The sequence below is a fragment of the Salvia miltiorrhiza genome, chromosome 5, assembly GCF_028751815.1.
Source record: "Salvia miltiorrhiza cultivar Shanhuang (shh) chromosome 5, IMPLAD_Smil_shh, whole genome shotgun sequence".
Lineage (NCBI taxonomy): Eukaryota > Viridiplantae > Streptophyta > Magnoliopsida > Lamiales > Lamiaceae > Salvia > Salvia miltiorrhiza.
The window spans coordinates 40,933,309-40,945,152 of NC_080391.1; the positions used below are offsets into that span (position 1 = coordinate 40,933,309).

The 11,844-nt window shown below is 38.8% G+C and overlaps 1 protein-coding gene across 1 annotated transcript; it reads left to right on the forward strand.

Annotated features, from left to right (window-relative positions):
• Nucleotides 1-5,079: 5,079 nt before the first annotated feature.
• Nucleotides 5,080-11,501, forward strand: LOC131024447 (tRNA(adenine(34)) deaminase, chloroplastic). Its single transcript, XM_057953952.1, is given in 6 exon segments — nucleotides 5,080-8,558; nucleotides 8,630-8,717; nucleotides 9,499-9,626; nucleotides 10,786-10,879; nucleotides 10,881-10,934; nucleotides 10,936-11,501. Coding segments are annotated over 6 exon segments (3,792 nt in total). The 5' UTR covers nucleotides 5,080-5,250; the 3' UTR covers nucleotides 11,056-11,501.
• Nucleotides 11,502-11,844: the final 343 nt, after the last annotated feature.

Genomic DNA, 11,844 nt, shown 5'->3' on the forward strand with positions numbered 1-11,844 from the left:
CGAACCGCAAAAATCACCAGTTTCGGTCGGTTTAAAACCGAACCTACCGATTTTGATTCTAATTCATAGATGGCAAAGACTGAAATACAAATGTTCATTGAAGCTGTGTAACTCGAATAGCCATCTTTTAACCCAGTACACATACAACCACTAACTCACTTTAATAAATGTGTATTTCGAATTAGTTATCCTATCAACACCAACACATTATTGAAAACAAAACATAATGAAAATTAGCAATAGTTAATAAGCATTTTATAAAGTAATAGTATAAATTACCTGTTGCAGTGTTGCTGTCGTAGGTTGCTGCTGAACGGCGGCGAGCAGGAGGGAGGAGGAGGAGGGTCGGTCGGCCGGCGATTGCGAAGGTGCTGTAGTCTGTAGACGGACAACTTTCGCTGCGCCAGTGGAGGATGGATGACTGCCGCGGCGAGGCGGCAGAATGAAAGGCGGTAGGTGGAGAGTGGGGGGCCAGGTAGAATGTAAAATAGGATTTTAATTTTGAAATATGAAGTGTGAATTGTGTGTAGTTTAGGGTTTTAAACTGCACCAAAAATCGAACTACAACGAATCTAAAATTCAACCGCAGCAATACTGCCCAATTGTAAAAAGAACTAGTACACCCGTGCATGCGTTGCACAATGGGATTTATTTTGAAAAAATATTTTAAGTGAAATAAATATAAATCTAATTTAATACAATGAGCGTTATTTTGAAAGAATATTTAATGTAAAATAAGCATAAATTCATCATAAACATAAAATCTAATTTAGTATGCTTGTTTGTACGATGCATAACCAACATCAAAATTGAACAACATTTAATTTTAAATAAATAAATATACACATTAAAATATAATTTAAATATAAATAAATGCAAACATGAATCTCAATAAAAATTAAAATTATCCACAATATAATCTCAATGAAAAACATGAATTTAAAAATATTTGAATTTTCAAATTAAAAAAAAATTAATTGATTTTAATTAATAATGTGAATTTCCTAGACTCCAGCATTCTGCTCATAAACCTCAACTTTAGCCTTTGCATAAGATCATCAGCAGCAGCATCTTTCTCGCCTTCTCGCTCGTCAGCCATTTTCTTTCTATGCAAATCTTAAGTTGTTCGTTGCTCTGCTTGAAGCCGCAACATTTCATGCTCTCTTGCTGCTACCTCTCGAACCAGGTGTCAACATCCTCCCAAATAGGTTTGGCCGCCAACCCTACTCTCCATCGTTGATTTTATTGGGAAGCGCATAATTGACGGTGAAGATGCGGCTGTAGAATTAGACGTCGTCCATGTTGTCCATGGCGAAAGTGGCGTCTTCTCTCTCTAGAAAAGTGACGAAGCCGAAGGAGCGGTGCTTCTGCGTGGCCTGGTCCACGTCCAATGGCGTCTTCACATCATTAATGTCTCCGAAAGAGATGAAGGCAGCGTGGAGTATTTGCTCGTTCACCTTGGCTAAACCGCCGACGTAGAGAGTATTTGCACTCCTTCGTTCATGGCAATTTTTTCATTTCTCCACAAATCGGATTAGTATTAATTGGCTAAATTGTCTTCGTTCATGGCAATTTGCTCGAATTATGTTTATAAGTTGTCAATTTTTTTGAAGTGGATTAGTGGGACGGTTAGTGGGACGGTTATGCATAAGTGAGAATACATGTATAATTATTGGTATCAATTTACGTGGGTTAGTGGAAGTAAAAAGTTTTAAATTATTTTTTAATTATCTTTAATTTAAATTTGAATGTAGATAAAAAGTTAAACTCCATTTGGATTGAGGTATCCGAAAATATGGCATTAGTGTAGTTGAAAACAAAAACTAATTTTTAAACTTTGGCGGTAAAAAATAGCCGTTAAATTGCCTTTTTATATATTATATAGATTTTTTCTTTTCTTTTCTTCTCTTTTCGTTTTGTTTTGTTTTTGGATGGACGAGCTGTAGCCTATTGCGTTATTATAGATTGGCCCAAAACCATCCGAATCCAAATATATACCTTTTGGTTGTGAATTCAAGTAGTTGTGAATTTGGGGATTTTTAAAGTTTGAATTCACAATTAAAATTAGAATTTATTTTTGTTGTGAATTTATAAATTTGGTTGTAAATTCAAAAATATTAAGTTGTGAATTCATCGAGCTAGTTGTGAATTCAAGAACAATAAGTTGTGAATTCATCGAGCTGATTGTGAATTCATGGATCTAGTTGTGAATTTAAAAACATTAAGTTGTGAATTCATTAATCTAATTGTGAATTCAAGTAAATTACGTTGTGAATTCATAAATCTAATTGTGAATTCAAGAAAATTACGTTGTGAATTCAAGAACATTAAATCTTCAGCGAAGCTCCTAACAGTCAATTCAAGATCTTCTAGCATCACAACTGAATATTAACAAATCTCTCTAGTGGCACTCAATATTCTCATTATATATCATACTGCTACAAACCAAGAAATGATTTTACCGGCATGAAAGCCATTTTTCATCATCAATTTATACTCCCATCTACCTACTAAAATTAACCTCTGCAATTGCTAAAATAAACAGCAAGCTCTGAACATTAACAATGGAAGCAAATTTTGTAGTAAGCACTAAATTTTCTCATTACATATTACACTGCAACAAACCAAGAAATTATTTCATCTGCATGAAAACTATTTTCCATCAACATATACTCCCATCTACATACCAAATTTACCTCTGCAATTGCAAAAACACACAGCCATTATATTCATTCTCTCAAGATAACCAGCATCGTCTAGCTCTGTCGTTTCGACTTCTCCGCCACCCAGCCCTAGATCGAAAATTGCCGCCTCCAATTTCGATTCCCGGCGCGTCGGCAGTCACAGACCGCCACCGCCGTTGCTCCCATCCACCTCTGAACCCCAGCAGTGGCACGGCCACAAGCCGACCTGCCGGATTTGAACCAATGACGCTGGAGGGGAGGTCGAAGGTGATGTTGACATTGCTGGAGTTGGCGGCGGCACTACCGGTGGTCTGGAAGAGAGTGCTGACGAGCTTGCCGGAGGGAGGGATGCGGCGGAGGTCGGAGAGGGAGAAGCACATGGAAGAGCTGATGGCACAGGTGGCCGAGCTCCGCCGCCAGAACCACCAGATCCTCACCAGCCTCCGCGCCACCCACCGCCGTTCGACCCCATCCTCTATTGCCCGCGCCAGATCTGCCGTTCAATGGGCAGCTCACGGCCGCACCAGATCTGCCCAGCCGCTGCAACGACTCCGACGAGGCGAATTGGAACCCTGGCGGTGCCACGACCACAAGCCACCACCGTTGGGATTAGATGCGCCGCCAAAATCTGGATGGGCGGCGTCGTTTTCGGCGCTGCTATGGGCGGAGACGACGAGGCCGGGGCGGCGGCGCTTCGCCGGAGGAGAGAAAGAAGGAGGGAGAGAGGGAGGGAAAGAGAGAGAGCGAGAGAAGTGAGAGAGCAGAGAGAGATAGAGAGAACACGCTAGAGAGATAAACAAATTTAGTGTAGTTGATTTTTTAATTTTTAAGAGAGGGTAATTCTGTCTTTTTGCTCAAAAACTAGCCATTTTTTAATATTTCTATTTCATAGGGTAAATTTTAATTTTACAATATGAAAGTGGATACTTTTATATATTAACTCTATTTTTTTTGCTTTTTGATCTATTAAATATTTTTATATAAATGCAATTAATTAGTATTTTACAGAATCTAATCTAGAAATAAAACTATTCAATCTTATACTTTGATTTATGAGGCAAATATTAAATTAATCATTTTGCTTAAGTAAAATTGATTCTAATCATAAAAATAAAACTATAATTATGATAACCACTACTACCCAAAATGCCCTTTTATTAATATTTATAAAATGAAAAAGTTTAATAAATTTAGAGGTTTTAAATTTCTGGAATTGGTTTTTTACAAGAGAAAAAAATCTGTAAAACCAAATTAAAACCCTATCAATAATCGTCCCCAACCACAAGAGGACACCAAGCGGTGCGATTTCCTGTGTGTGAACAGTGAGGTCCCGAGTTCAAACTCCCACTGCTCCTCCTCCCCAATTCCCCCAAGTAAAAAAAAACCCTATCAATAGTCAAATTAAAACCCTATCAATTGCCGCCACCGAACTGAACTGTGTTGATGTTGCGCTTCTGCCATCGTCCAACGCCGCCATACCAATTGCGACGCGTCATCATCTACCGCTGCCACACTCCATTGCGACTCGCCAGTCGCCACCAACACCACTGTGTAGCCTGACCTGTGCCATCATCGTAGAGACAGAAGAAGAAGAAAATTGAAGAAAAGAAGATAATCGAAAATAAAATAAAAGAAGAGAAGATTCGAACTGAAGAAAAAAGAGAAGACCACCAACTGTTTCTATTCGAAAGGTACTTTTATTTTTTTAAGGGTTAATTGCCCATAAAATACCAAACTTTCAACTAATTATGGTTTTGCATACAAACTTTAAACTGTGGCATGATAATTACTAAACTTTTGATTTTATCTGATTTTGCTACTAATCTAAATTCCGGCCAAATTTCGTCCAAATTCCATGCCAATATTTGACGTGTCGTATTTATTCTTGTGTACCAAGTAGTTCGACTCATTTGCTTTCTTTAAATATTTTATTGCAAATAACATGTACAAATCAAATTAGTCGAATATTGGCATGGAATTTGGATGAAATTTGGCCGGAATTTAGATTAGTAGCAAAATCAGATAAAATCAAAAGTTTAGTAATTATCATGCCACAATTTAAAGTTTGTATGCAAAACCAGAATTTGATTAAAGTTTGGTATTTTATGGGCAATTAACCCTTTTTTTAAACTACTGCATCTTTTGCAATTTTATGGAGCATATAAAATCCAAAAATCAATTTAAAAAATTATAAAAATTTAATTAAAAGGGCAATATTGTCTCTTTCCTATAAAATTGATTAGAATTAATATATTTTTATTTTTATGACTATCATTAACCTTTTATTAAGTAAAATGGTTATTTAGAGGTATTAACACTTGATTTATTACCCAATTATGTTGTGTGTCGTGTAAATTGTGTTTAACTATATTGTTATTGTTATTGTTATTTTGTTAAGAAAGAAATATACGAAAACAGGGAAGAGAACACAAGAAAAACTTCCATCCTAAAATTCTGTGTGCCGTTGCTCACAGATCAGCTGCCGATCTTCGCATCTCCTCACTCTTCGTCAAGGTACTTCTCTCTCTCTCTCTCTCAGTTTCTTCTCTCTCTACGAATTTGAGCTATGCTCAACACTGGTATAGCTTCAGCAATCTCACTAAGAAGTAGAGGATCCCTTTCATTCACCACGACTGACTACTCACATTGCTCAAATGGACGAAGCCCTTTTGACTATTCATCGCTCACGCCTTGTTGTTCTTGCTGTTGTACTTCATCATATGCAGTACCCATTTGCCCCAATTATGGCTATAATTTATACGGGCTTAAGCAATCCTCTTTGATCCAATGGTCTTGTTACAGGCGACCGATTTCAAATGGATTTGATTATTATGCTAGGTTACCAGCTTGTGACATTGATAGAACATGTTATTGTGATAAAGTTTCCAACTTTAGAGAGACAAGTGTGGGTAGGAAAAGAGGGGAATTGCGAAAATGTTTCGTGTATGAGGAAAGGAGTGAAATTTATAATCTTGGGGGTGTCGACGAGGCCGAGGCTATACTTAGCCTGTTGGCTGAGGACATCGGGGAGGAGTGCTTTCTTGAAACGAAGGAGACTCGAAGACTAGTAAGGAAACCGGTGGTGGAGAAAAGAAAGAATGGTAGTGTATGTCAGGAGTGTGGGAGTAAGAAGGATATAGTAGAGCAGGGTGTTTCCGAGAGTGGGCGTGGGCCGATGGTTAGTTCAAGGAAGGATGATAGTAGGAGGAGGAAGGAAATGATTCAAAGTGAAGAAAATAAACAAGCAATTTTAAGGGAAGAACATGAGTGCTCTTCATTGAAGAATCGAAGGGAAGAAAGAGAGAAAGAAGAGAGGGAGGCCTTGTTGAGAAAAGCCAGCCAAAAATCTGTAGATAAACAAGATAGGGAATTGATGAGAAGGAAGAATTTGAAACTGAGGTCAAGGACAGAAGATAAGGAAGAGTTGTTGAGGAGAGAGCATAGGCAGGTGGTGAGGGAGGATAGTTCAAGGAGAGACGAGAAGGAAGAGTTATTGAGGAGAGAGGAGCATATGCAGAAGGTGAGGAAAGATGGATCGAGTTGTTCCTCATATTACTCGTTGTCTTCAAATGGAGACTATGACACTGCCGATGAAGTTGAGCTTATCTCGTCAACTGGTCAGAAGAGTTATTCAAGGAATAATGAACTAGTTTACCAGGATACCGGGGAAGAGGGGCATGAGGGTTACAGAGAAGACCATGGGTCTAGTTTGGCAAATAGGAGTTCATCAAAGGAATTCAATACTGGATTAGGTGTTGTTGAGTGCGACTTCAGAAAGAAATCAGAGAAAAGACTAGCTGATATATCTGTGGAAGAGATTGAGTCGAGAACAGAAACCTCACTTAAGGAATCAAAATCTACAATTTCTCATGAACGTACTCATGAAAAGTCTTCTAACTATGTCGGCTGTGATGATAGGAAGGAAAAGTCAACTGAAAGCACGAAATTTGAAGAAGAGAGGACACAACAGCAAAGAGGTGGTGAAGTTTTGAGGCAATCTGAAACCATGCTGAAGTATAAGCAGTTTGTCGGAAGTCAGGATATCCGCAGTGGAAATGTTGTAGACTCTACTGGCTCTCAAAAAGTATACACTGGAAAGGGTGAGATCTCTGCTAAAGTTGCCGCTTTAATTCAGGGACGTAGTTCCAGAGAGGATGAGTATCGTAGGAATTCAAGTAAGAGTTCTGAAGTATCAGACATCCAAGAGATTGATATTAGAAAGACTTCCATTTCTCAGCAAAGTTTTGAAACTAATGTTAAGAGGGATGACTACTCAACCACTATCCATGGTTCTGTTGATAATGCAGTGCATCAGCAACAAAATGATCGAGTAAGTGGTCAGGTGGAATTTAGGGGAAAATCCCATCAATTAATCAAAAATGATGGTGAGTCGATTTCAAGAAGGCAAACAAATGAATTTGCAAAGCTAGAAGAGAATGTGGGTAGTTCTAGAAATGAATTCGATGAACTGAACAAAGTAATAGTCGCTAACTCTGGAAATACTGGTGCCACTTTGGTGGAGCATAGAAATAAAAATAAATCAGAGACACCAGTAAGACCTCCACAAGATTTATCAGAGATAGGTACGTTATCTCTGGGATCAACAGCTGGGATTGCTACTGATGATACTAATGGTGGAAGTTTACAACTCGAATCAACTATTTTACCTGGAATTAATGTACAGGGATCTTTAGTGGTTCATCCTGAAGCATACGGTGGGGACAAAACCAACAGTTCTCATGGCCAGTCTTCGAGATTCATCTCAGATGAAGATGCAATTGGATCTGCTGCCCGATTAGAGAAATCCTCAACACGCTACGTTGGTGAGTTTGTTGAACGGGTAAGGAGTGAAATTTTGAGTTCTGATATTCAAAGGGAGAAGGAAACTTATACAACTAAGATTTTGCATGGGGAGAGTTCTGGAGATCCTCACTCAATTGACCACAACTTAGTAAGTGATAATCAGCCGTCTGGAACAAAGGGGCCTTCGGATGAAATGTGGAATGTAGATGAAAAGTCAACTCAGGAGCCCTCAAAAGCAGAAGTCCAAGATAATGCAAGCAAAGATAGTGATGTCATTGTCAAGAGAACAGGGAGGTCCTTATGGAATACCATTGGAGATATTGTTCGATTTCGGTGGTTGGCACATTCTGATAGTCATGACTCAGGCAGGAAAACTGGTGGAAGAAGTTCACCAAATCAGTCTACGAGCAGCGAGAGGTGGTTTTCTGGACATGAAGCTGAGGAAAATGAAGAGGTGGTTGAAGATAAGGTGGGGGGAAGTTCCACACTCGGTTTATCTGGCAGGCATCAACAAGGTAAAACAGGTTCCCAAGTTGACAAAAGTTTTAGCTCATCAACTTTAGAGGGCCATCTTGGGCAAGCAGGAATGAATGCCCCCTCTTCCTCAGTTACTCAAGAAAGGAGTTCGCTACAAGCCAGCATTTCTTTGCCTACTGGTGGAGAAATTTCTGGAGATACATCCTCTGCTGTTATAATTGACTCCTCAATTCCTTTGCCTGCATTAAGGCTGCAGAGATCTCCTGCAGTGCGAGGGGTTCCAGAGGCAGGAGAAGCACGTGCATCTAGTGGTAGGAGTGAGCAAATAGATACTGGACTAGTGGAGCAAAAAGAGTCAGTGGTTGATGAGAGGGAGGTGAAACGAAAGAAACTTCAGAGGAAAGACCAAGTTGTTAGAGATAGATTTGATGAATGGGAAGAAGCGTATAGGCTTGAAGCAGAGCAGCGGAAAATTGATGAAGTGTTTATGAGAGAAGCATTGTTGGAAGCCCAAAAGGCTGCTGACAACTGGGAGGTACCTGTGGGAGCTGTTCTAGTGCACAGTGGAAAGATAATCGCTCGTGGGTGCAATCTGTAAGTTGTTTCCGTTTCGTCTGCTTCATTGTTTGTTATATGACTTTTACTTTTTATTGTGCATGTTTCAGGGTGGAACAGCTGCGTGACTCTACTGCCCATGCAGAGATTATATGCATAAGGGAAGCTTCAAACATGCTTCGGACCTGGAGGCTTTCTGTAATATATCTGTCTCTTTCTGTTTACATAATTTATCTGATTGGCTATGGTTTCAACAATTGTGGTAAACAGTTGCCTGGTGAATCTAATGTGATGTACTCCCTCCGTCGTAAGAGAGTATATCACATATGGGATGACACGGATTTTAAGAAAAAGTTGGTAGATAATGTGTTGAGTGGAAATGAGTGGTTGTAGTTGAATTGATTGTGGGGTTATGTAGAAATGAGTGGTTGCGGTTAAAAAGAGAAAGTGGGGTCATGTTCCAAAATGGAAGTGATATTTTCTTATGGGGCGGACGAAAATGACAAATGTGATACTTTTTATGGGACGGAGGGTGTATGTTGTTTGTGATAAACTGCGAGTCTGAGAGCATTTTTAGATTTTGTATATTTATGATGATATGAATTATACATGTTCCAGTTTGGAGTTAGAACAATCAAAATCCTATTCTCTTTCATCCAGAAAGAAGACATCGTATAGTTGGTTTCTATTTTCTTTGAAACTGACCAATGAGGTTACTCCTACCACTTTTAGTATTCTTCAAAATTATTTTCACTCTGGTGCTCCGGTTCAATGAATGCCAACCTGATCTTGTTTCAGCAGTCAGATCAGGTAGGATTGAACTAAAAATAGTTTCAATTTTTTACAAGTAATTATAGAAAGAAGTAGCTCTTGAAAATAAATGATTCTATCTCTCCTAGAGATATTCTGTTTCAAAACTCACCAAGCTATGTGTGATTCACTGCTTCTGCATAACATCCAACTTTGTTTTCATCTGCAGGAAACTACTCTGTATGTAACACTTGAACCATGTCCCATGTGTGCTGGAGCTATACTTCAAGCTAGAATAGACACTCTTGTTTGGGGTGCTCCTAACAAACTTCTTGGAGCTGATGGCAGCTGGATTAGGTAACAGTAATACGTTGATCATTGTTTTATTATACTTGGAGAAGCTTTGAATCCCATTTATAACATTCTGTGCTTGTGCTTTGGTTTTTTTCTTCTTTCTTTTAAATGCTAAATATTTTTGTTGTCTCATGAAAGCACAAAATTTATCTGAGGGAACTAGTCGTTGCTGCTTATAAACAAAAACAACATGGTGTCCCTGTGTGTGTGCTACTCATGGCAAATAGTCGGTCTACAAGAAACCACCCTCCAGCCTAAGCTTAAGATCAACTACTATCTGCTCGACACATAAAGCAGTGAAAACTTTTGACACTTCTGCTACCTATCAAAACCTTGATATGTTGGCAGTATCTGCTTTTAATCCCCAACCCTTGTTCAACCCTCTTGTTCCTGATATGTTATCTTTTGCGACTTAGGGTGCGTTTACTTTGATGGAAAAGGAGAGAGAATAAAAGTTTTCATCCGTTTTTCCACCATTTTCACATGTTTACTTGGATAGGAAATTTTCTCCGGGCAGGGTGGAATATTTTCTCGGGCAGCTCCTTTTCACTCCTTTTCTCTCCAATGTTGGATAATATTAGCTTTGGGTAGTGGACCTAGTGGTATGATTTTCCAACGTTTTCTCATCTTTTCATCTCTAGTAAACATATGATAGAAAAAGGAGAAAAATATAATATTTTCTCGTCTTTCTTGTCCAATCATTTTTCAATGAAAATTTTACAACCAAAGTAAATGCACCCTTAATGTTAATAGAGGGCTGGTTGCTACTAATTCATTATACGAGATGTTTCATATCTGCAAGAGTAGTGCATGAATGCCAAATGTTGGTGCTAAGACATAATTATGCAGTTAGAAATGCACAAACGTTTTCAACTGCTGTTAGTCTCAATAGCTGTGTACCTTATTGAACCAATGGGCATACTGGCCTGGTCCTAATGAGACAGGATTCTGAACTAAGAGAGTAAGTGGAAGCAAATTAAGTTATGCTACTTTAGATGTAAGTGGAAGCAATTTTCAGAGAGTAATTGGAAGTAATATAAGTAATGAGACAGGACTCTGAACTTTTCTAATAAAAAAGCTCAGTTATTTTAGATGTTCCTTTCCAGTTGAATGCAAATATTGACTTTCTGCATTCATTCGTATCTTTGATCCATCTTCACAGGCTCTTCCCCGGTGATGGAGGAAACAGCGCGGAACCAACTGACAAACCACCAGCTCCAGTTCACCCATTCCACCCTAAGATGAGTATTAGGAGGGGGAGTGCTTGCGTCAGAATGCTCAGACGCTATGCAGCAGTTCTTCAAGCGAAGGAAGAAAGCAGGAGAAGAAAGCTGATGCTCCGAAACCACCTTCATGCCTTCCCATTTCGAGCCGTCCCTCCAATTTCATGGCCAAGATGCACGACACCTTCAGCATAATGTTTTGTCTCTAACAGAAACAGCATTCTGTCCCCTTGCTCCAAAATCACGCTCAAAACCGAAAAGCTCGACATTCTGAGATGAGCAGATTTCTCCTTCACGAGCTTCTTCATATTGTTGCCATGTAGTTGTAGTTTGGCACCTAACGGTTCTTGTTATTGAGAATTGTATCGTCGTTGTCGTCATCGTCGTCGTCATCATCATCTCTCTCTCTCTCATCCAACATAATGCATTTGAGTTGAGATATCATTTTCTTGTCAACTTGTCTCAGCCATGTAAGGTTCATGTTTTTTCCATGCAAATCATGGATGGTTTCTTTCCTGCAAAAAAAAATAGATATCCTGTCGTCATTATTACATCCAACTCATATAATCTCAGAGTCTTGAACATTAATTGTATGAATGGATTGAGACATAATACCGAAATCGGGTGGTTTGTTCTAATCAGATTTCACATGAAACTGACAGTTTGGTTTTAGGTATTTTGCAATACTGTTGACAGGTCATCGTCATGAGGAGAAGGCCCCCAATTCTCTATTGTGGAGATCACTTACTTTCTCTAATACCGTTAGAATTTTATTTTCATAATTTTTGTCTTGGGCAAAAAAATATAAGCTTTTTTGGTTCCACAACACGATGAACAATCTGTCTCATTATCTCAGATGGGCATGTTTCAATTTTGCTGTTCATTCTTTTGCACATTTGCTATTTTTTTTCTTCTTCCACCAACCTTTTTCATTTGTAGTAATTCCATTTATTTCGCCAAGAAAGTGATCTAGAAGAAAATTAGCGTCACAAAAGTGT